Source organism: Moschus berezovskii, chromosome 7 (genome assembly GCF_049115385.1).
Source record: "Moschus berezovskii isolate FMDL1 chromosome 7, NW_MosBer_1.0, whole genome shotgun sequence".
Taxonomy (NCBI): domain Eukaryota; kingdom Metazoa; phylum Chordata; class Mammalia; order Artiodactyla; family Moschidae; genus Moschus; species Moschus berezovskii.
This window is the reverse complement of record NC_142466.1, coordinates 68897900-68923729: the sequence shown is the minus strand read 5'-3', so window position 1 is coordinate 68923729 and position 25830 is coordinate 68897900. Positions and strand designations below refer to the sequence as shown.

Genomic DNA, 25830 nt, shown 5'->3' with positions numbered 1-25830 from the left:
AGCTTCTAATTTTTGCTGATGATTAATAAAGCTTGTATGGGACTTCTCCAGCAGTTCAGTGGTTAAGAGTCCGCCTTCCAATCTAGGGGGTGCAGATTCAGTCCCTCATTAGGGAACTAAGATCCCCACATGCCACAGGGTACGGCCAAAAACTAAAAGTAAATGAAGCTTGCATAACATTTATGGTCATACATAATGGGAAAAAAATTGGGCCTGGGGGAATGAAAGAAAAAAGAGAAAGTCACTGGTCTTATCTAGATCCTTGTTTAAAGATGGAGGAATAGAGTACGAGAGGGAACCTATCCAGGGTTGCATCAGAATTGAAGGCAGAGCTGGAACCAGATTTAGCTTCATGCATGTCCCACCCCCTTTTGCTATCGCTTAACTAGGGAGACACAACCTATACCCCAATTTAAACACCTGGATCTTAGGCCAAAGGTAAGGTTGTATGGGGCATTCAGCAAATGCTCTAGACCCTCAAAGAGTGCATTGTCATTTTGCCCCTTCAGGTCTGATACGTGGCGCCTGGCGAACCCACCAGCACGGCCTCACCTTGAAAACTCTCTCCGAGGCCCCTCCGCTGCCCATAGTGGGCAGAAGGTGACAGCCATGGCGACCAGGATCACAGCCCATGTGGAAGGTGGTTACCACAGCAAACGCAGCATCTTCTGCACCATCCTGTAAGAATGGAGAGCTGCGGAAGGAGGCAGCTGGGGGGCGTCCGAAGACCCCAGGAAGCAGGCACATACCCTACTGTCAGGCTCGGGCCCTGCCAGGCCGAGCTAAGAAGTTGCAGCCTTCAAGGGTGGAAGAAGTAGCGCTTGTGAAGGCTCCTGCTCATCTTATCTCCTCCTCCCTGAAAAGCAGGCTCTCAAGTCTTCTGGGGACTGAGAACAAAGTACCTCCAAAGCCCTTTGGCTCCAAAGCCCTCAGCAGGAAGGAGCTTTGATTTTGTGTTGGTTTGGTTGGTTGGTATTTTTGGCTGTGCTAAGCGTGCTGCGTGCAGGATCTTAATTCCCCAACCATGGAATTATTTTTCAAGGAGGAAAAGGGAACAGAAGTTGGTGGGTTTCTAGTCCCTCGAGCTCTTGTAGAGATGATCGAAGAGTTGGGGAAATTGATTCTGAAACCTTGGCCAGGGTTTTCGGTTTTAGTTACAGGGAACTATACACACCAAAACCAGAATCTTCTCAGGGAAGAACGAATTTATTTTTAAGGGACAGAAGTGATTCCAGTGAGATGCAAAGAGCCCCAGAGTCACCCCCTTTCCTAGCCCTCACTTTGACTCTCCGGGGACAGTGCCATGCCCACCCTGCTGTGGGGGAGGCTGGAGGTTTGGTTTCCTTAAGGACACAGTTCTCTTGGATGTGGACCTCTGAGGCAGGAGGGGCTTGAGATAAGGAGCCTCTCTTGGCAGGCTGCCCCAGGGACAACTGGGAAAGCAGGAGGGGCGTGTGGAGAAGGCTTCCCTCAAGTGGTTAGGTGAGCAGGTGAGGGCTGGGCAGTGCAAGGACTCGCCTGACTGCTCCGCCCTCTGGTTGCCCCCAGACTCAGGACATAGTTGACTCAGTGCCTGCAGCATTAAGGAGGATTCGAATCCCACAAGCACACCCAGACCAGCTGCCCCTGCTGGGCGCCAGACAGGTGGAGATGGAGGTGCTTGGGGCCCCTGTCTGTGTCCACATTCTCATGGATGACCAACCACCTGCCTTTACAGATCCTACCATGGTTTCCCACTCTGTGCCTTGGCTCACGCTCTCCTCACCAGCTATGCACGCCCAGGTCCCACCCATCCTTCCAGGCTCAACACGCCATGTGGATGGCAGCGCTCTGCCCTGTCTCTGCCCCCCCAGGATACACTCTGTCTTGCTTAGAAATTACCCAGGTCCATCCCTGTCCACTGACTCACCTGTAAGCTCCATGAAGGTCACCGCCTATCTCCCCAGCCCAGGGTACCAGGAGAGTTAGTAGCTTGAGGAGAGGGAGAGGAAGGCTCTACTAAGCTCAACTGTGAATGTGTGAAGGTTCCAGAGCCAGGTGGCTTCAGACCCACTGTGCAAGGAAGGGGGCCTGACGCAGGCTCGGCTCAGCCTGAAACAGTACCCCGCCAACCTGGCCCTCCATGCGGCGCCTCACCAGCCTGGTAAGGTCATGGTTGTACACCCACAGCTGGTGTCCCAGGCAGGTTCTGCCAGGCCCCTGGTGCTGTTCTCCAAGGTGGGCTAGGGTGTGGCTAGAGGGAGCCAGGGGCTCGGTTTCCTCCCTGAGAACTTGCGGAACAAGAGCGTGGATCCCTCCACTCCTCAGCACTGTTCTTTGCACTTATCTGTGGCCCCAGTGTGAGTCGCTGTACAGAATGCTGCCTTTTGTTATTTTGTAACAAATGACTTTTCTGTGAACCAAGTGCTTATGAAAATCTCGGCAACCAAAATAAAGTTCTATATTTTAAGAGGCACTTTGGGGGGGTACTTTCCTTGGTCTGGGTTATCTACTGGGGTTCCTGAGCGCTGGAGGCAGGCCCATCACCTTTCTGCTCCCCCGGGGTACCACTGAAGGAAGCAGGAGACCCAGGGCTATCTTGTCCATTCAGCTTGTTCCCGCAGGATCCCAGGTTAGAAGGTCTGTCCTCACAGGTCAGGGACCGTGGTGCAGGCCTGCCTGTCCCATGGGCTTTCTGAAGAGCAACAGTGAAGTCCCTGGTGTGGATGACCTGATGGTTTGCAAAGGGATTTCAGATTCATGACCACGTTTTCCCATTTTACTCATTTAGCATCTACACGTCACTTGAGTAGAAAGCCAGTATTTAGTACTTAAGTGCTCTTTTAATTAAAAGACTTTTATTTTTCAGGATAGTTTTAGAATTTTTCTCTTAAATATTCTTAACTGAGGTATAGTGGGTGTATGTTTCAGGTGTACAGCATAGTGGTTCATAAACTTTTAAAGGTTATACTTCATTTATGGAATATTAGCTATATTCCCCGTGGGGCACAATATCCTGTAGTTTATTCTCTTGTAGTTTATTAATAGTAGTTTGTACCTCTTAATCTGCTACCCTTACCTTTCTCCCCCTTCCCTCTCACTTGTGCAGTTGCTCAGTCATGTCAGACTCTTTGCGACCCCACAGACTGCAGCACGCCAGGTTTCCCTGTCCTTCACCATCTCCCATTGGTAACCACTAATTTGTTCTCTAGATCTAAGAGTATGTTTGTTGTTATATTCACTAGTTTATTTTTTAGGTTCCACATATAAGTGCTATCATACAACATTTGTCTTTCTCTGACTTACTGCACTAAGCGTGATACCCTCCAAATTCATCCTTGTTACAAATGGCAGTATTTCATTATTTTTATGGCTGAGAGTTTATGTCCATGAGTCTGTTTCTGTTTTGTAGATAGGTTCATTTTGTCATAAGGTGTTGCCCTTGTGGCTCAAACAATAAAGAATCTGCCTGCAGTGCAGCAGACCAAGGTTCAATCCCTGGGACAGGAATATACCCTGGAGAAGGGAATGTCTAACCACTCCATTACTCTTGTCTAGAGAATTCATGGACACAGGAACCAGGTGGGCTATAGCCCATGGGGTCAAAAAGAGTTGGACACGACTGAGGGACCTACAGCCTTCGTTTGTCATATTTTAAATTCCACATATAAGTGATATCTTAGGGTATTTGTCTTTCTCTGACAGGGTCTTCATGTTGCTGCAGATGGCATCATTTTGTTCTGTTTTGTGGCTGAATAGTATTCCATTGTATATATGCACATCTTTATCCGTTCATCTGTCACTGGACATGTAGGTTGTTTCCATGTCTTGGCTATCGTGAATAGTGCTGCTATGAACAGAGGGGTGCACGTACTTTTTGGATTAGTTTTGTCTGGATATATGCCCAGGAATGGGATTGCTGGGTCATATGGTAATTGTTTTTAGTTTTATGAGGAATGGAATACTGACCAGTGTGAGGTGGTACCTCGTAGCTTTAATCTGCATTTCCCTAATAATTAGCAATGTTGAGCATCTTTTCACATGTCTATTGGTCATCTGTATTTCTTCTTTGGAGAAATGTCTCCTGGAGCCCAGAAGGGCCGAGTCAGCCGCTAGAGACGACTCCTGCATCCAAGGGGGCAGCAGCTTTCAAAGTCTGTGACAGATCCTGTTCTTTTAGATGGTGTCTTGCTGCCTGAGAGCTGATGCAGTGATAAAGGCTGTCATTGGATTTCGCCCCTCCCCTCACTCACTGCCCACAGAATGGTGCCTGCCCTCTAAGGTGGCCCAGGCATCCTCTGAGTACACCCCCAGGTGCGGTGCCACCAGACCCCCTTCAGGCTGTTTCCACAAAGTTCACCTCAGCCCTCTCATGGAGTCTGATCTCTGAAGCCTAAGCTTCTGCACCCAGCCCCCGCCCGGACTGTGGACATGCACTCCAGTGGACACCTATCAGGCTGGGGAGTGCACAGCCGTGGCACTGACCGTCTACACGGGTCTCTATCTGTTCTAGCACCTTCAGACTGATGGCTGTGCTCTCCTCCGAGGCTCTGAAGCTCCCTTATATTCTGGCTGATCTCTGCTGGTGAAGGGACTTCAGGGTGCGGGAACCTTTCCTCTTTCACAGCTTCCTTCCAGGAGCACAGGTCCCATCCAGATTCTTTCCTGTCCCTTTTCCTTTCATCCTACCCAGTTCATGGAGATTTTCTTGCTCTTTCAGGGGTCTGAGGTCTTCTGCCAGGGCTCAACAGATGTTTGGTGAGAACCATCCCACATGTGGATGTATTTTTGATGTATTTGTGGGAGGAGGTGAGCTTCACATCATACTACTTCACTATCTTGATTGCTCTCCCCAGAGGGAACTGTGTTCCGAATGGTGATGCCTGTTACGGCTCAGTAAGTTCCCTACCAAACGTTAAGAGGCTGTATGCAGAAGAGGTGCGAGTAAGGCTGTTAACCTAGGGCTTCCATAACACGAACAGCCAAGACACACATACATATAATGCCCATGTTCTGCCAAGTGATCTGGAGGCATAAGTGGAACACTGGCCATCCATCCTATCTTGGCTCTTCCGTGGCTGGGGAAGCATCTGGAAGGAGACTGCTCCGAGTAGCTGGCATTGGTTGAGTGCATGGCTTGCTCTCCCACACAGGCCAGACCTACCCAAGAGAACCCATTCTATCTGGGTATTTTTTCCTTAAATGAGCCAAAATCTATCACCCTGGCTAAATCCTACCCACACCCTTACTTCCTGACCCCTTCAAATCCTAGTTACAGGCCTGATCTAGTTACGCGCCCCTCCTCCAGCCTCTCCTACCCACCCGCGTTGTCCCCATGGTAACACTGAATCCTCTGCATTCACAGACTCTCTTGATATGTATGATTCCCCCTCTCGAGCTGTGTGGTCAAGCCCTGTTGGTCCTTTATACCCAACACCAAGCAAACTCCGTTAAGTGTTGGACACATGGTTAGATGGACAAGGAAACAAGCCCAACCCCATTCTCAGTATCTTTAACTTCTGGAGCCCCCAAAGGATCTCTCTTCCCTCTGTGGGGACTCTCCAGGGGTTTATAGACAGCATCTTTATCCCCCTCGGGTCCACTTTCTCCTGCCCTCAGTTCATACATGCCAGTTTGCAGACTGTCTCCCCACCATCTGGTCATTTTTCTAGATCCATTCCAGTGGCCCGGGCAGGTCTTGGAAAGCTCAAGGAAGACATAGAGTTTAGGAGTCCTGTCTTGCATCTCAGGAGGTCATGTCCCAGCTTTTATGTGCAGAAATCATGGATCAGAAGATAGGGTTCTCTAAGGAAGCTGTGCTTCCCTGCGGTTGCTTGCTTGTCTGCAGCAGCTAAGTCCCCTCCCGAGGGTGCCTTGCCACAGGTGAAGGTTTAACCCTTGTGTGGACCTCACAGGTCTTGGCTGTTCCCCACTCAAGCAGCTCACACTGCAGTCTCCCTAGACTTCCCTGCTGGCCAGTCAGGCCCAATATTGATGCCTGCGGATGGGAGTGTGTAAGCACAACAGAGACCAGTATGGGGGGAGGGGATAAATTAGGAATTTTGGAATAACAGATACACACTGTGATAAAAAATAAACAACAGGAACCTACTGAATAGCACAGGAAACAGTATTCATATCTTGTAATAACCTGTAACAAGAATCTGAAAAAGATAGCTAGATATAGATATATATGTATAACTGAATCACTTTGCTGTATACCTAAAACACTGTAGATCAACCATACTTTAAAAAAACCAATACAGCTTCATTACCAAGGCCTCCCAGTCTTGTTGAGGCCACTGCCCCCTATAGCCAGAGGCGGCCCTGGCTATAGTGAACGGTGGGTATGCTATGGCCAGACCAGACAAGAGCCAGAGTTGGGTCTTGGAACAGCACATGAGCTGACTGACACCTGTCCAGCAACATCCCTGGGCCCACCTTCTTCCCCCTCCTTCCAATAGCACAGTTTCTTCTCTGAACAGTCCTCATGGTGGACTCACCTGGGGCCTGCTGGGCTTATTCCAACCTTGAGTAGTCTCCCAGTAGGAACGCCCTCATTCCACTAGTTCCTTCTCCCTTCCTGTCCAGAACTTCACAGGGTGCAGTTATGGCCACTGCATTGGGCCCATTCACTGTGATCATCCTTTTAAATGGAAGTCAAGCCTAGCATGGCCTTCTAGTACAGCCTGAGTGACCTGTCACCCCTGCTTAGAAACCAGATCTTGCCTGACTGCAGCCAAAGATGCTGTCTGTCTTGATTGTCAGAATGGTATTTCACTTCTTAGTCTGGGCCAATCATTCATGTCATCCACCCAGGCTCCTTGGATAAAAGGTTGATTCCAGGGCCAGAGCAGGAAAGTACAAGGCAGCTAGAATATTTTGTGCCAGAAATTAAGGAAGCATCCTTAAAAAGACAGGGATACAAGAGCTGGCTTGAAGGAACTCCAATTGGCCAAATGTGGTACAATCTGAGCATCAAAATAATTGGTAACTGTTCACAGGATAAGAATCTATGAGTCCATACTAAATGAACAAAAACAATTTTAATCTAAGAGAAAAGAAAGCTCCTTAACAACAGAATGCCAACAGTAAATGTGTAAGAAACTATGGGAGTGAGAATATCACTCACCATTTTGTAGTCATCATGGTAATTCATTCAGCAAAAATGATCACTCCAGGCTAAAACTCATGGATAATAATTAGATGGGGAACAGGATATTTAGAGGCTTAAAGTATTTCTCCAAAAACTAACTACAAAAAGAAAAGCAGTAACTCCAAAGTGGAGAGATTATAACCTTAAAGACAAACCAACATCACATGCTGCGACTGTGATGCGTATGGGGCGGAGCAACACGTCTGTATATTCCCTCCAAAAATGTGTATCCTGAATCTAATCATAAAGAGATGCCAGACAAACCCAAGATGAGGGGTACTCTGCAAGATGGCTAATTTACTCTTCAAAATGCCAAGGTCAGGAACGGCGAAGACTGAGGAATTGTTTCAGATGAAATAAGACCAATGAAGTGTGATGGACAAAGCGTGAATATGAGCGGTGGGCCAGATCCTAGTTCCTACTTTTGGGAAGTTTAGCAGCAGCAGCAGCATCAGCAGCAGCAATGTGCTTATGGAAGAGAAAGTCCTCATTATTCTTAGGATCAACACACTGAAGTACTTAAGATAAAAAGGGTATTTTTCTCAAATTGTCCCAAATGGTTCAAAAAGAAATGTATAAGTGTAAAAAGCAAATAATAAATAGGATACTGCATAAACAGCTGGAGCAGCTGGGTACAGGAATATACAGGAGCTCTCTGGATACTTCTATTCTTATTCTTGCGACTATTTCCTAAGTACGACATTAATATAAAAATAAAGTTCTTAAAAGAAGACGCTTTAAGAAATTTTACCTAATTAGCTATTTCCATGCGGAGCTCTCTGCAAGGATGTTAAATATTCCTTCTTTGATCTCATCGCTGTTAACAGTGTCAGTAGGTCAGGGCCGCAGAGACTTCCCTCCAGGGAACAGACTTCACTCTTTTAACATTCTGTAAGCTATTCCACAAACTGCAAATCTTATTGAGGGTATAAGCTGTCCACAGTCTGTTTTTCTTCAAAGAGATCATCAAGCGACATTATGACAAGTAACTTGATGGGGACAAGGAATCCTCTTGGAATGCACTAGTAAATAAGTAGGGTTTTAGAGCAAAAAAAACCTAGTACAATCCCATTATTCTACAAGTGTGTACTACCGGATAGCTCTGCCAAGGAAAGAAGGTGCCACTCATGGACTCTGGCTCACTCCAGACACTGCTGTTTATATACTGGGCACTGTGCTAGGCACCCTCTCTTGAGCCTTGTTGGAAAGGGCCCTCTTTTGAGCCTTCAGATCCACAAACCCTTTGATGTACAAAAACTTGCTTTTCAGTCTTTTGGGACCACATCGCCTACACTTAGTAAAGTACACCTGTTGTCACCCAGGACGAGTATACAGCTGACCCCTGAACAACGCAAGAGGTTAGGGGCACCGACCCTCCACACAGCTGCAAAATCCACATATGATTCAGGCCAGCCCCCTGTATCTGCAGTTCCACATCTGCAGGTTCAACCAACCACTCATGTGGTGCTGGAGTGTTTACTACTGAAAAAAGTCCTTGTCTACGTGGACCCAAGCAGTTCAGATCCACGTTTTCAAGAGCCAGCAGAACACTTACCACTCAAGGCCCTTCCCCATCCACACCACCCCTCAGTGTGAGTGACGAAAGGGACTCACACGGTGACCGCCTCCCCATGAGGGCAGAGGCTGCTCAGGGGCCAGGTCACATGCTGTGATCTAATCACTGCTGGGAATTAAGCCTCAAGGGGTCAAAACCATCAGAATCTAAAAGTATTCATGCTGACACCCGCAAACACACAAGGGATTCTTTTCCCAGAGTCAAATCAGGATTATTATTTTTCCTGATGCAGAGTCACATACCTGATTTTTGCAACAGCTTAGATAAAGAAAAACAACAGACATTTAGATTTCCTGCTCACACCTCTGCTGGAGGAAGTGCCCACTTCCCAGGATCAGACACAAATGGGGACAAGCCAGACAAGAACATGGTAACTGGGCATTTCAGGCCTGGCCATGCGTTAGAAGTGGCTCTGACCACCACACCCCAGTACTCGAAGACATACAAGAATCACATGCCCTGAATGAATCATCCAAGGCCCATTTCTACCATGTCTTCCCTAACAGATGGCCCAGCTGCTATGTAAACGTCTTTCTTTCTCATTTTCAGAGAGAGCTGGGTTCTCTCTTCCTTCTTCCACTGCCCCCGGCCCCCAGCACGAGCCCTACATACTGCACTGCTCTCACTGCCTCAGGAGAACCTTGAAGAGCTGAGTCTGAGCATCAGCCATATACCCGAGTCTCTGTGTCACAGTCCCGTTCCTCACAGCAACCTTCTGGACACCACTTCTCCATATTCCCCTGGCAGATAAGATGGGTGGCAGTAAGCACCCCTTCCCATCTGCTTCTGGTATGGCTTCCTGAAACTAGAGGCTGGAGAGCTGAAACCTATTTCTAAGACACCCTCACTGCTAGGATTCTGGATGAAACGAGATCCCTACGTGTGTACTCACAGGGGAAGGAAGCAAGATGGAGGCCAGTCTCTTGATCTTTGGGCTGTCCATGCTGACAAGCCAGGAGGTGGAAGCCTGGATACTGCAAGCATGGGTGGCTGAACCAGCATTCTAGTGTCAAGTTACCAGCTTCATGAATTCCAGAAGCAGCTGAATTCAAGAAACTTTAAGAATTCAAGTGGCTTCTTCATGCCTGGCTGGCCGCCCAAACTGTGTTCTTGAACTCAGCAGTTCTACTGGCAGAAATTTCCTGCTGCCACTTGGCAGCAACTGGCTCCTGCAACTTTTTAAGTTTTGTACCATTTTATCCATGTGTTAAAATCCTTTCTCCTTAAGAACATCTAGGACCATTTGTTTTCTGTACTGAGCTCTGACCAATTCACTGGCTTTGAGCTCACCCCTGCCCTGTGTGTGGCCTGAGCCAAGCTGAACAACTGATTTAATCACTTCCTCTGATTTGGTTCTGCTTTGTTTCAGCAGCCCAGAACTAAATTAGCCTGTCTGGGCAATCCCATCACACCGGTGACCTGAAGCCTCCTCTCCCAGCCCTGCTGGGCTTTGTCCTCATCATGGATGCCACTGGTCCTTCCAGACCTAAGCACAGCATTTCACATTTCTCTTAATGTTAACCTTTACCCATTAGATGTGGCCCAAGGTTCAGCCTGTGAGATCTTTTGCCTCCGACCCTCCCACATCCCACACATGAATCATCTGCCATTTATAGTCACAGTGACACCAAAGCACAGAGATGGAGCCCAACAGGGCCTTGCTTTATGTTTCTGCTTCAGACCAGCACAACTGAGGTGCTGGTGTCTGGCTTCATGCCCGTGTCAAAGCAAGGCTTCTTCTTTAACCCTCTTTCTTTAAAAATAAAAATGCAAATGAATAGGAGTGGCCAAAATGTTGGGTCTGGAAAGCACACCTCTAGGTCATTTTCCTTCGCTTTGACTGACGGTCCAAGGTCTGGGCTGGAGGCAGCGGGATGGACAGAGTGCCCAGTCTGTGCTCCTCCTCCCCACCCACTGCCAGAGAAACCTTTCTTTTGGAGATCTTCAGCCTCATGGCTTTCGCTATCTCCATCATCCTAAAGGAACAAACACATAAAACAAGGGAGAGTCTCCTCAATGCGATACTCAGGGAAGCATGGCAGGCAGGAGGGGGTGGCACATTTGTGCTCCATGCCTCAAAGACAGAATCCCAAAGGTGGACACAGGAGCAAAGCTCCCAGCAGAGGCCGACAAGATCGCTGAGAGCCATCAGACTTCCGTGTCAATCTGTGGCAGTTAGAAAATGCCTATACAAGTGATAGAAAACCAGGTTATCTGGCTCCTATTGATAACTGTTTACTTCCTATAACAAGGATCAAGCACTTACCAGAATTTTACAGACTCCAAGAAACTATTTCTTTTGTATGTTCAACCTCACTATCTGTGGGAAGGCCACGTATGGACAGCCCTCAGAATAATCCCGCTCCAGACTGCTGGAAGAGTCCAGATGAAGGTGTTTTCCTAGGCGTTCTTGGACCACCACCAGGGTCCTTGGGTGTCAGATACTCCTTAATCACTGACAAAGGCGAACACACCCTGCGGTTCAGCACCCTGGAGGTTGTGCTCCCTACTCAGTCTGAATCCCTTCTACCAAGGCTACAAAGGGCCTGAAAAGGTCGCCACTTCGCCAACCTTCCCAGTCCAGTCAGAGAAGCGTGAATGTGATAGCCCTGCCAAACTCCCACTCTGCCTTGCCTTAGACACCTCCTCTGACAGCCCCTTCCATCTGACTCTGAGAGTGCTTTCTGCTAAGCTGAAACTGGGGTTCTCTTATACAACCTCCACCCCCAGGTTACCCCATCAGAATCACACAGAATCCCTCTTTCCAGTGAGAGCAACTTGGAGACTGGAGGTTGCTCAGTTACACGGGAATGGAAGGCTCATTTCTGAAGCCCAACTAGTCCCCTTCTTGCTGAGTGACCCTGGGAAAGTCACTGCCTTCTCTGAACCAAAGATTCTTCTACTGATTCTTAAGAGAAATCACTGGGAGATTATGACAGATTTGACACTGTGCCTAGCATAGTGAAGACACTCAGTAATGTCTGGTTACCCGTCCATTCAGTCAATCATTCATTCATCTAAAGACTGTCCCCAGGTCCCTCAACAGGGTCTCATGCTTTCCAGCAGTACCAGAACTACATCAAGGCTCCCTAAGACAGCTTTTTCTTCTGTTATGCTCACCTTCTCTCACTGAGCTTCAAGTCCCTCTGTAACATCGTCAGGTCAATCTGGAAGTCATTTATGTGCAAGGCCAGTACAATCACATAGGCGGTGATCTTTGCCTTCATAGAGTCCGAAATTAAGTTGCGCAAACTGCAAATCAGTGGTAGAAAAAAAGAGACAAAATTAAACTCCAAGATGATTTCTCCAAAAGGAAAGGAAAAACATCCAAGCCTATTCCCATATGCATTCAACTGTCTTCTCATCTCGGGAGAAAGAAAAGGAATCTGAGCAACATCCCTTGTCCTGTTACACTGCCTGAGCCTTAACACACAGTGGAGCCGATCCCAGTGTCCCTCCAGGGAGGACAAAAAAGGTTGCATCTCCACCTTCCCCAGGCATAGTTGGAGCCTGCACTGGTGCAGACCATCCCCATCCTCCAGCCTGCTCAGCAGGGCTGCTGGGAAAACAGTCGTTGCACACTTGGCTGCCCATGATTCTTCAAGCAGAGCAGGAAACATGCTGCAAGCAAACAGCAGGAAAGAAGCCCAGGTGTGCTGCTTAGGGTGCTTCCCCAAAGTCACCCCCCTGGCCTGCCCCTGCCTGCATCACCACCTCTCTATACAACACTGGTTCTGGGGACACTGGGAAGGCATCCCTGGAAAAAGTGTTTGGTGTAGTCGTTTGTTGCAGGACTTCCCAGAGCCTTAATGTGAACTTCTCCCAGAGAGACAGTCTGCACTACAGTGCTGCCTAAACTCACTTACCCAAGACCCTGCCGAGCAGCAGTGCCCACTTCAGCACAGTGACTCTGTGAACATGGACTGCAATCCAAGCCCCCCTCCCCGCCGATCCTGCTCTCGCCTTTATAGGCAAAAGCCAAGAAGTCAAGCCCCCTGACCTGCCGTTCTTGTAGGTCAGGCAGGTGAACTGCTTCAGTAGTTTGGTGGTGATGATGTGGGGGACTCCGGGTCCCAGGGCACCTACAAGACAAAATGGAGTTTGATCATTTTCTTTCAAAACTCTCAAGCCACGCCTCACCTATGAGCTGGGAGACAAGGATAACAGTGGGCCCAGAGACTAAACAGAGACATGTAGGAAGACAAAAAGGGGCCCATGAAACAGAACAGCCACCATCAAATGAACACAGGCTCAGGTTTGTTTAGCCTGCAGATCAAGAGATGTTCATGACAGGGCAATGACGAGAAAGAAAACCAGACTCCAATGAGGCCTAAAGACACAAGATTCAAAGATGTTAGAAAGTGAAACAGATTGTGGAGAAAGCTCAGGGAGAGGGAAAGGAGGGGAGATTGGAATGTGAAAATAAGAATTAAGCAGATACTGAAAAACATGAGTACAGGCACAGCTCAGAGTTACTGCATGTTTGGTTTGAGACCACCACAATAAAGCAAGTCACATGAACTGCCTGGTTTCCCAATGCGTGTAAGTTAGGTTTTCAGTACACTGTAGTCTCCTAAGTGTGCAGTCATATTATGTTTTTTTTAAAAGTGCCCAATAATTAATTAAAAATTGTAAACCAATGTCCATACCTCAATTAAAAGATACCTTACTGCTAAAAAATTGCTGGCCATCATCTGAACCTTCAGAGTGTCATAGCAGTGACATCAAAGATCACTGATCATAGACCATCATAATAAATATAACAACGTAAAAGCTGAAAATATTCACAAATAGTGAAACGTGATACATAGACACAAAGTAAGCAGACTGTTAGAAAAATGGTGCTGACTTGGTCAACCCAGGGTTGCTGCAAACCTTCAATTTGTAAAAACCATGGTATCTGTGAAGCATGGCAGAACGAGGTGTTCCTGTATAGACCCCAGGTGCCCAGTCACAGTAACACAACTGTACACACCTTAGGCCTCAAATGACAGGTGTCTCTCTCTGGTTTCCAACTCTGGGTGGCTCTGTGTGGCAGACACCCATGCCCTGGTGACAGGTGACATGGGTTACCAGTAGAAACTGACTTCCCTCCGAGCCAGAAAGAGCTGACACAACAGCGTGCCATAGGCCTTCACAAGCAAGGCCAACTTTTTTCCCCATACAACTATTTCTAACCATCCCCTAGACTATTCACTTGATTGGACTGGATGTTATACTTTACCTAATATAGAACAGAAGTAGTGAATGTTAGCTCTGAGCAACCATAAATCCAACTCGACCCTATTTTCAAAGGAAAGAGCTTGGCGAGTCCTCTCAACATATCAGCAGCACCCCACTGTTACACAGGTATAAATGACGACCTGGAAAGACATGTCCAGTTCTTCTCTTACTAGAGCTAGTCTAATAACTATAGACAGATAACAGACTGGAAATAACTAGAATAAAATGCCTATCATGATACATAAACCCCAATGTTCATTGTAGCCCTGCTTACAATAGCCAAGACACAGAAGCAACCTAAATGGCCATCAACAGATGAAATGGATAAAAATGTAGTATATATATTTCTATGGAATATTACTCAGCCATAAAAAAGTATGAAATAATGCCCTTTGCAGCAACATGGGTGCACCCAGAGATTATCATAATGAGTAAAGCCAGACAGAGAGAGACAAATATAGTATCACTTTTATGTGGACTCTAAAGAAAATGATACAAATCAGGCTCATAGATGTAGAAAATAAACGTATGGTTACCAAAAGGGAAAAACAAGGGAGGGAGGGATAAATTAGGAGTTTGGGACTAACAGATACATACTACTATATACAAAATAACAAGGACCTACAGTATAGCACAAGGAACTATACACAGTATCCTATAATAATCTATAATGGAAAAAATCTGAAAAAGAATATATATATGTATAAATACACATGTAACTGAATCACTTTGCTGTATACTTGAAACAAACACATTATAAATCATCTGTATTTCAATTAAAAAAAAAAGTCTATCATGGACTTACTTTTCCGCTTAATCACTTTCTGTGCTCGAAATTTGATGAGGGTGTCCAGGTACCATATGCACCGCGCCTGGCGGTCTCGGCTCTCCTCATTTGATGGCAAAGACTTCAACGCTTCTATGACAAAGGAGCAGTGACTACAACAAGGGAGAGAAAAGAGGAAATTTGTTAAGACCAGCCAGCAGGCACCCCCTATACCTGCTATACTGTCAACAGCTGAGGAAGGGCCATCCCACCAGCTCCTTATAATAGGAGAGGCATGAATGTAGTTCAGGGGGAGTAAAGGTCTAGACAGTAAATATACATTTTGTGAGCAAATGGTCCCTGCCACTGCAGTGCAAAGGCAGCCACTGATTAACACATAAATGAATGACTGAAGCTATGTTCCAATAAACTTTATTCACAGGCAATGTCCAAGACTCAGCACTCTGGCCATAGCTGCCCAATCCTGATGTGGTGGTCTGGAGCATGGGCTCTCAGCTACCTGGGTCTGAATCCCCTCTCCACCATGCAGTGGCTTGGGCAAGTTTCTGAACATCTCTGTTTTGGTTTCTTTACCTCTAAATTAAGTACCCTCACCCGATGGATTTTTGTGGAGTAAATGAGACAATGCAATTAAAGTGGCGCTTGGCACAGGGAAGAGTCCCATCAGTGCTGGCTGTTTTTCTTACATACTGTTGTTCTACCACTATCATGATTGTGGAATCGCAGCCATAAAAGGCTCTTCAATGTCATTTCACGGCAGCCTCCTTGTACAGATGGAAAAACTAAGGCTCAGAGAGGGGAAATCCACATAGTCCATTAGGCAGACGGGGACTCAGTTCTCCAGACTCCCAGCCCAGAGTTCATTCCAGTACCTGGCCCTGAGCCACAATCACATTACGACAACAAAGAACCAGCAATGAAGCCTTTTTTGGAAATGGAACTTTGGGTCGGGGGAGGGGAGTGGATGTATTTTCTAAGACTTTGGATTTCACTGACCAGTAAAATTTCCAAACAAATATCTAGGGAACCAAGCTAGGGTTGACAACATTTTTCCAAGATAAAATTATTAAAAAAAAAACTCAAAAGCAAAAAAAAATCCCCCACTACCATCATAAAAGAAAAGCTGTTTTAAAAGTAAAAAAAAGGGGGAGGGGAGTAGAGGCAATCATTTCTGAATTATTTAAAACACACTATATTTAAATAACATAATTCAGGGCTCCCCTGATTGTCCACTGGTTAAGAATCCATCTTGCGGGACTTCCCTGGCTAAGACTCCCTAACGCAGGGAGCTCAGGTTCGATTCCTGGTCAGGGAATGAGATCCCACATGCCACAATGAAGACCCAGCGCAAGAAAAAAATAATTAAAAAAAAAGAAAGAGCAGGATGAAAAAAAAAAAAGAAGAATCCATCTTGCTATACAAGGGACACTGGTTTGATCCCTGGTCTGGGAAGATCCCACATGCCCCGGGGCAACTAAGCCCATGCATCACAACTACCGTGCAGCAACTTCTAAAGCCTGGGTGCCCTAGAGCCCTGCTCTGCAAGAAGAAAAGTCACCACAATAAAAAACCTGAGCACCACAACAACATTAGCCCCTGCTCACCACATCTAGAGAAAGCCTGCACAGCAACAAAGACCCAGCACAGCCAAGAATAATAAACATTAAAAAAACCAATAAACAAATAACATATATAATTTAACTTTAGAAAAGCTCACTCAACACATCACCGCAGATAAACTATCACTTCAGCAGGCACTTACTCCCAGGCCAGCCCTTGGACCTGGTATAACACTGTAGGGGGAATACATGTCAGTCCCAGTTCTTAGCCCAGCCTACAAGGCCTCACCACCCTCTGCCCAGCCACACGATCCCTGCACTCAGAGGCCAATGCTCTCCCTTGAATGCCACCCGCAGCCTTGGGGCAATAGGCCTGGGAGTCCAAACACTGGAGCAAACACTGGCTCATTCACGTCCAAATGCTGAAGAGACATACGTCCTCACTGACTGACACCCGAGGTCTCCTTCATGTCTGACTACATTAAGTGTGTGTCCCAACACCACAACCCAGACTCTCCATCCGCCCAAGTGGGATACCTGTTCTCTTCAATCATCTTCAGTATTTCTTCTGAGGTGACATTCCTGAAAGCTTCAGATGGGCTCTGAAGAGCATCATACTCCACAGGGGAAAGAACTAGTTACAGGTCAAGAAAAACCCAATTACAGTGGAAACATCAACTAGCTAGACCATGTTGTAACAGCCTCATCTTAGAAATGGGAAAACTGAGGCTGAGAGGGGGTGACAACACAGTACGTTTAGGCAGAGCTTTTGGGACTCAGTTCTCTCGACTCCCAGCCCAGAGCTCATGGTCTGCCTGGACTTTTCTGTCTTCTCTTATTACAAAGCTGCTGCAGGCATCTTCCATCTGAATAGAATCACAAGTATGGAAACTCTACATTCTAACCTTTCCTTTTATAAAATCAGCCTGCCCTAGACTTTGGGCACTGGCCAACTTAAAAGTCATATTTTGACTCTTTGTGGAGAGTAAGCCCCACCCACTGAGCTGAGCTGTGGGCTTTTTGCTGAGGAATGGGTTTGACTCCCAGGTGCTGAGAGGCCGGTAGTCCCAAATGTCCTCAGCTACTGGGGAAGCCTCGCTGACTTCCCAGCAACAGTGCTGAGGCAATAGTAAGCATCTGGGGCGAGCTTTTGTGAGTATCACCGGACCACCAACATCCTTAGAGAGCCTGGCCATGGCACTGCTGTGCACACATCCCTACTTGGGAAATAAGCTGGCGCTTCTGCTCCAAGAAGGATACGGTCTTCAAACTTATACACATCTTCAGGCGTGGCTGCATCGGCGTGGCAGGGAGGGAGATAGACAGAATCATCCTGCAAGTCATTGTGGATGGCGTCACTGACCAGGGCTTTTAGGTAAAGGAAGAGTCAGCGTCAGTGTCACCCTGCTTAGCTTTGGGTTCCCCAATGCTCTCTGCAACCTGTGCACTTGAGATTATCGTCGACCCAGAACCCCCTCATCTGAACTTCTTCACGTATTGTGAGTGAAAGAGAAAGATCAAATTATAAAACTGTAACTATCATACAGGAATAACCACATCTGAATTAAGTATGCACACAGACAAGAAGAGAGGAAAACAGGAAAACTGTAACAGCTGGTCTTGCAGAACGACAGGAAAATGGGTGAATTTTTTTTCTTTTTAAATGTCTTCAGCTATTAAGTTTACTGTTAATAGCTGAGAATAAACTGAATAAAAAAAATTGAAAAATTTACTTAAGACATTAAACTGTATCTTTGACCAGATGGAGACATATTTCTACATTTCTAAATGGGAAAACATAGTATTATAAAGATGCTGATTTTCCCCATATTAATCCCAAATGGATTTTGAGGGAATTTGACAAAATAATTCTTAAGATCATCTAGAAGAAAAAGTATGCTACAACAGCATATGTTTGTGAACAGTAAGGATAAAGTTGCCCCATCAGACAATAAACTGGATGGTGAAGCTACTATAATTAGAAGGACCAAATGCTGCTACACAAATAGCCAGTCAGAATGCTGAGACAGAACCCAATTAAGAATGTGGTAAAACGATAAAGATGACTTTTTGAATCAGTTTTTACACAAGGAAAAGATGAAGTTGGGGACAACTCGCTAATCATTTGGAAAAGATAAAATGAGGTTTGTACTGTAGACCAAAGAAAAAGGTCATTAAGATGTAAATGTAAAAAGTAAAACTGTGAAAGTAATGAAAGAAAATAGAGGAAAATATTTATATAATCATAGGGTATGGAAAGGTTTTCTAAAATTTCCTAAAATTCCATTTTAATAGGAAAACTACTTGACTGAGCTCACTGAGGGCGGGCCATGTCAGTTGTTTCTTATAATTCCCACAGTCTATTCCGAAGAAGGCCTTCAGGGAGAAGCAGGAAGGAATACAGCCCTAACTCCCATCATGTCCATCTGTGAGGCAGGTAAAGGATCTCAAGAGAAGGGACAGCTGTCTCAAGGAGCAGCCTCTAACCCCAAGTTTCAGCTGCTTACCAGTCACACCCTTTGTATCAATTATATTCTCTGCAGCTTTAGCCACTGCACGATTCAAAGATTCACTGCCAACTTTGTTCATTCTCCTGGAGTTCAGAGCTCGCTTCTGTTTGGTGGTACCAAAGGCTTCAATACAAGAATCCATCTGTGCCAAAGACAAATTTGGTCACTGGAGACAGGCTGAGCACTGCTACTCCTAGCTGTGTGACTACTGGGAAGCTCTCAGCTTCTCTGAGCCATCACTATCACACCTGTAAACTGGGCTGACTCATACCTAACTACCTCATAGGCTTGTTGTAAGAACCAAAAGATATTAAGAGATCTAAAGCGCTTATTTTATAATCTATAATGAGCTATTTATAAATCAAGTGTTTCCATTTGTAAAATGAAAAGACTAGAATTAGGGTCAGTAAATCTGGGGCACACGGCTCACCATTTTCCAATCCTACACCCACAACAGACACTGCTAACAGATTACTCATTCCCCCTCTGAGCCTGCAGACAGCCTCACACCCTTCTCAATACAGTGCTCCAAGCAGTCCTGAAGATCCAATCAGTCTGCCATCCTAGGATGAGATGAGCCTGTAGGAAGCTACTACATTGACAATCCTAAAGTTTACCTTGTCTTGATGTGAAGTTTCCAGGCTACAACCAGTATTTTCTGAAACTTGGATTAAATCCTGAAAATAAGTGCTATGCTACACCTGTAGCAACAGCCCAGCAGAGAACCAGTTCCAGATGCTGGCACAGACCTGTGCACAGCTGCCCCAGATAGGGCATCTGCTCTCCGTGAGGCCACAGAGGCCTCTGCAGGTAGGAACTGTCCAGAGAGCCACAGACTGAATGAACTGGGAGCACCCACGGAGAACTGTGCGTTTTTACATTACTGATGGAGAAATTCAAGGCCTGGAAGGAACTCACTTTAGGCCTCACATCTTAGCTCTGTCACACTTGCCTTTTCTCTGAAAGATTTGGCTTGACTCTCCAGTGTTGATTCACTCTCAACTGATTCATCTACAAAACATAAAACAAAGAAAAAAAGCAAACTGTTAAGTTTGCCTGCAGACAGTAAGAGTGTTTAATATTTGGTTAACAGTTAATCTAAGATTTCTCTACTACAGGACTTCCCAGAGCTTAACATGCATGTGGACTATGAACATTCAATATGAAGCTTCAGTATACAGGGAGAGGATCTGGAGAATAAACTATGGAATCAAGTGAAGGGATCCAAGAAGCATGAGGCCTCCAGGTGAAATGACATGCCCTGGGCAATGCAGAGATGGGATCAGAAACTAAGTCCTGTGCTCTTTCCAGTATATAGTTTTGCCCTTCCTGTAAAAGAGATGAGGAGGAAGGAATCAGGAAGGCTGAGGAGGAGGAGGACATGGGGTTCACCTCCCGTTGACAAATACATCAAAAATACATCTATATGTGGAACAGTTCTCATGGAAAACTAACTGAAAATTGGCAGAAGAAAGATTTCCAGGTAACCAGGTAGTAGGGTTGGGACCCCCCACCACTGTCCCCCAAAGGGATGTGAAAGGAAAGGAAGGTTTGCATGGGCTCGCCACACCACAGCCTGGCACATGATCTGAGCCAACCAGCCCCTGGATGTGTGGGAGGTGCAAATTAGGAGTACGGGATTAATAGATATAAACTACTATACATAAAATAGATAAGCAACATGTATTTACTGGATAACATAGGGAATTGTACCCAATAGCTTGTAATAATCTATATTGGAATATCATCTGCCAAAAAAAAAATCATATGCCATATACCTGAAACTAATAAAATACCAGAAATCAATTATGCTTCATTAAAAAAAATTTTTTTTAATTTTAAGACCTAAAAGCGGGCATAAACATGAGGTATGTATTATTTTACATGAAGCTCTCTCATCTCCCACAGAGTATTCATATAAGGGGCAATAATCTAGTGGACAGGAGCATAAGCTCTGAAGTGACCTTGCTTGCATTTAAATACCAGGCCTCTTACTTATAACAGCAGTATGTTCCTGCCAAAGTCATTTAACTTCTGTCCCAGGTTCATCATTGATTAAAAAGTGAAGTATGTGATATAATGCATTGAAAATGCTTAGAACAGAGCCCAGAGCATAGTAAGGACCCAACAAATGTGTGTAATTTTTATATATGCTGGGTAGAATTAACCAATATTTACAAATGTGTTTAAATAACAAATTAATGAACAATTTTCTCTGTTCATGGGAAGTTAGAAGAGCATTTAGAGAATAATTTATATGTTGTTTTATTTGTGTGCAAAGCAGGGAATTCTTCACATGGAGACTATGGACCCCTAGGAAATTCACAGATGACCTTTGGGATGCAAAAGCCCTTTAAAATTATATGCAAAATCTCATATTTTTTTTATATTATGTATATTTCTCAGAAGTACTTCTGGTTCTTCACAAGAAAGGCTGAGACCAATGCTTTGCCAGAATGAAGTTATTAGAACTAATGCCTCTGAAGGTATCAAGCAGATTCACAATGATCCTAATAATCCTTTTCTAATTCCCTCCCAAGCATGGTTCTCAGTATTGATCCCACTCTAGCCCAATACATTCTAAAATGCCAGAGGAGAGAGGTAACTGTAACTTCTCCCAGTGGGTTAGAGAAAAAATAGATCTCTTCCCAAATTACAAAGTGCAGAGACTTTGCTTCAACCTTTGTCCAACCTATAAGCAACTTCTACAACCTACCAGAGATTCTAAAACCTCTACTCCAACTAGAACCATTAAGAATTAAGAAAGGTCCTTGATGAAAAAGAGTATCATACATGCCCTCCATTACTCTGCTCTGATCATTGCTCAACTTGTTTAAATTAAGATTCGATTTTGATCTTCAGTCTGTAAACATTGTAGGGACAGAATCTGTGTCTGTTTTGCTATATTCACAGCCCCTAACTTGTGCTTGGGGCATAGTAGGTCATCAACTACTCATCAACTCATCAGTGTTGAGTAAAAGCACTTTTAAAACTTTGTCAAATGAAAAAAAACCTTTAAAAAAACAGCTACAAAATGTAGTGTACAAGTCAAACTGATGCATCCAGCAAACCTAAAATATTCAGCCTTTCCTTGAGCCTTCATAACTAGAACCTACCTGAAAACAGTGGCTGCATGTTGAACAATTCAGCATCATATACTTCCATCTGGCCAGAGGTCTTGTTCAAAATTCCCACAAAGTGCCTGAATAAAGAAGGAATATCAGTGACAATGGATCATTCAAAAGGTATTGTTTATACAATCTCCTTGTTTCTGCTTAAAAGGCACCACTTACTCATGAGTAACAATAATCCCCCACAGCAGATATTCTCTGCAGGCAGAGGGAAATGAGCGGGGAAAAGAGGAGGGTAGTGGGGAAGTCACCAGGTGATTCTTATAGCCAATCACATTTGGGGTCACTGATGTAGTGGTAATACCTTTTGGGATATAACAATCTAGAACTACATTAAAATTTACTCCATATGTAAATTCTATGGAGGCAAAGACAAAACTTCGGTAATTATGAGAAGACCAGTTTAAACTAGAAAATCTTTGTAAAGAGATGATAAAAGTTTCAAGCACAAACACATTCATCAGAGCTCTATCAGCTGCTGGGGCGGGGGAGGGGGGAGATGACTCTAAAAGGGCCTTGGTTGTGGTTCATGGATGGATATCTTCATAGGGACACTGCATTATGCAATGCCTGACAGTGAGACTGAACAGGCTGAACAATCTTCACTGTACCAAGAGGTAAACCAGAGGTCAGTAAACGGCGGAGTTGCCCAAGTCAGTAATCTTTCCAGAACTAGACAGAAATTCTGGAGCCTTGGACACTACCAAACCCTTTTCTTGTAGTTACTTCCAAGGCAGAGTTCTGGCAAACTTTGATCCCACATCCAAAAATAATGGAGACGGCTGCCTTTTAGGAATAAGACAGTTACAAACAAAGAATATTTCAAGTTAATGATGTGGTCAAAACTAATGAAGGTCAAAAGGCACAAACTTCCAGTTATAAAATAAATAAGTCCTGGAGATATAACGTTCATCACAGTGACTATAATACTGCATTGTATATCTGAAAGATGTTAAGAGAGTAAGCCTCTAAAGTTCTCATCCCAGGAAAAAATATTCTAACTGTATGGATGTTAACTAGACATTGTTGTGACCATTTTGCAGCATTACATACATTGAATCATTTTATCATATACCTGAAACTAATGCTGTATGTCAATTACATCTCAACTTAAAAAAAAAATTTTTAATTACAAATGAATGAGATTTTCAGGAAATTAAATAAATGTAAGTCACTTTTCAATTTCAAGAATGTCTATATGCTGATGTGCAGGTCCCTGAGTCTAGGAACACAGGAACCTAGTAAACCTCTCTAGATTTCCCCCACTGCAGCTAAAATCAGAGAAGAGTGGTGCCGCCGCCACCACCACCACCACCACCACCATCCCCACTTCCCACAATCACTTTCCCCTATCTCTACCTGCACAGAGTATTGCATTTGAGGGCTCCAGTCCCAAAATTGTTTCCCACGTAGGAAAGTCTGTCTGTTTCAGCTGCCTAAAATGTAGAGGAGGGAAGGGCTCCATTACAACCAATGTTGAAAGATAGTAAACATCTTGACGCCCTTTTCCAAGTTTGTAGAAGCTTTAGAATCCAAACTGCAGTGGATGAGCCAAGAGAGCCTCTTTGAGATGAACCAGCTCCACTAATCTCTAAGTGAGACTGGGGTGTCCCTGGTGGAAAGGCAAGAGGACTTTTGGAAAGTTCCAGGTAGTGCTGGCTTCTAGCTAGTCTGAAAGTTCTTGCTGGAGCTGCGCCTCAGGACTTGGAGAAGGGATGGGCTCCCACAGCTTAGAGGCATGCAACAAAATGATTCTGCAGGCAACACTAAAGCCCAAGCCTTTCTTGAACCTCTCTGCCCACCTCTATCATGACTACTCCTCATTTGCTCTCAGGATCACTGCTATTATTGTTTAGTCACTAAGTTGTGTCTGACTCTTTTGCAACCCTATGGACTATAGGCCATAGACTATAGGCTCATCTGTCCATGGGATTTGCTAGGCAAGAATACTGGATTGGGTTGCCATTTCCTTCTCCAGGAGATCTTCCTGACCCAGGGATCGAACCCACATCTCCTGAACTGGCAGGTGGATTCTTTACCACTGAGCCAGTCGCCAGGGAAGCCCCTCGGCACCATGGAAGTGGTAAATTCATTCCTCAATCAGAGCCAAGCTTCCCTGCCCTCTCCCCAGGTTTGTCCTCTTCACCTGTAGTACTAACTTCAGCTGTTAAACCCTCCTCCATCCTTCAGGGTTCAGCTCCCATACACCCTCCCGCAGGAAGACATTCTGGCAAGCAGAGCCTTCACTGACTCAGCTCACTGTGCCCTGCTCTGTACTCTCTCCCTGGGAGCCTGAGCTTTGTTTACTTATGTATGAGTTCCTCACATTCAGTTCTCACCTCTCTAGAGCAGGGAATGCAGATATCTGGGAATGTCTGACATTCTGTTGGCCACAACTAGGAAGTGCTACTAGTAAGCAGAAGCCACGGAAGCTACTAAACATCCAGTGATGCACAAGACAGCCCCCACAACAAAGAATGACATATCTGGGTCAGAATGCCAATAGTGCTGAGGTTGAGAAACACTGCTCTATAGTATGAGCTCCCTCAGAGTGTGGCCAGGTCTGACTTGGTTATTTCCCTAGCAGCTTACAGTCCAGGGCCACACTGGGGACTCAATAAATGCTCGCTGATTGAACAAATTAATAAAAAAGCCATCATTTCACCACAAGTGTGAAACTGAATGGGGCCTGTCTCCACACCCCAGCCTGCTGGGCACAACGTTCTTCAAAGGTTCACCTGCTATTCCCCCTCTTTTCTCCTCTCACTCCTTCCTACATCAACCCACACCCAAAGGGCCTCCTGAGGTCTGCAGAGTGGAGGTGACTGGCCACAGCAGCACTTACCAGGATCCGCTGACTCCTCTTCCTGGGGTTTGTGGAGTCGTTGCTCTTGTACAAGGTAAAGCGCATGTTGCCTGGATTCTGTAGCCTCCCATTGGAGAACTGCACTTTAAGATTACAGCATAAGAATGAAATGAGAGCAGAAAAACCCAGAGTATGGTGGAGAGGAAATGAATCGTCAGTGGGAGGGAGTCACCGACTCGGGGAATGGGGACGGTAAGGAAGCCCGGGTCCTAACCCAAAGTTGTCCTGGTCCAGGTGGGAAGAGGGGCTGGTGAGGGGCTGGAGCCGTGAGAGGATCCCTGGGGACGGGCCTCCGCAGAAAGGAATAACTAGGGGAGTGGGGCTGACTAAGGAGACCTCGGCCAAACCTAGAAAGGCTGAGGGAATCCCTGGCCAATTGGGAGAAGGAAATGGAGCAGGTGTGAGGCCTGGAGGGTGAGGGGATGACGGGGTTCTGGATACATACAGCCCCAGCCCTGGGGAGGACGTAACTGGGATGTCCTCATCCACCTGGGAGGTAGTAACAGAGAGACACGATGACAGGAGATGACAGGAGAGCCCTGGCCGAGCCCCAAGGAGTAATGGGGGGCCCTGGCCCAGCTGGCCCTGGCCCAGCTGGGAATGCGGCTGGACGGACGTGGTAAGTGGAGGGCTGTAGCGGTACCGGAACGGAAGGGGAGGAAATTACAGGAAAACCTGCTCCAGCTTCGCAGTATTTACCCAGTAGAGCGCTCTGGCTGTCATCGGGCTCCCCACAGTACTGCCACCTCGCACTCGGAAACACCTCCGCCGCCATCTCGCCACGCCAGCCGCCAATCCCCGGAGTTAAAACAGCTGCAGCCACACGCGGAGGAAGTGCGGCGGGCCGGAAGAGGCGTGGTCTCTCCGGGCACCGCCCCGCGCACGCAAAGACGCATGGCTCCGCCCCACAGGACATGGCCCCCTAAGAGCCCTTTTCCTGAGCTCTTATGCGCGCCTGCCCCGCCCACCCTCGCCCCTTTTCATTTTCCAGGGGATCTTCTCAACCCAGGGATCAAACCCACATCACCTGCATTGGCAGGCAG

The 25830-nt window shown here is 45.9% G+C and overlaps 2 protein-coding genes across 5 annotated transcripts in view; one reads left to right on the top strand and one right to left on the bottom strand.

Moving 5' to 3' along the window:
- The window catches only part of FBXO10 (F-box protein 10), a 44732-nt gene extending 42284 nt beyond the window's left edge, over positions 1-2448 (top strand). For all 4 annotated transcript variants that reach the window (XM_088837984.1, XM_088837983.1, XM_055427071.2 and 1 more), the window contains one exon: positions 510-2448. In XM_088837984.1, coding sequence (XP_088694110.1) covers positions 510-604 — 95 coding nt within the window. In that variant the 3' untranslated portion in view covers positions 605-2448. The remainder of the gene's footprint in view (positions 1-509) is intronic.
- A 4558-nt stretch (positions 2449-7006) lies between these two features.
- On the bottom strand, positions 7007-25645 carry POLR1E (RNA polymerase I subunit E). Its single transcript, XM_055427073.2, has 12 exons — positions 25487-25645; positions 24767-24870; positions 23281-23357; positions 21907-21992; positions 19743-19801; positions 18788-18932; positions 17541-17648; positions 16818-16914; positions 14740-14873; positions 12712-12793; positions 11832-11963; positions 7007-10687 (listed from the first exon to the last, which is right to left on the bottom strand). Exons 1-12 carry the CDS (start codon positions 25560-25562, stop codon positions 10528-10530), a joined length of 1260 nt encoding a protein of 419 aa, XP_055283048.2. The 5' UTR covers positions 25563-25645; the 3' UTR covers positions 7007-10527.
- Positions 25646-25830: the final 185 nt, after the last annotated feature.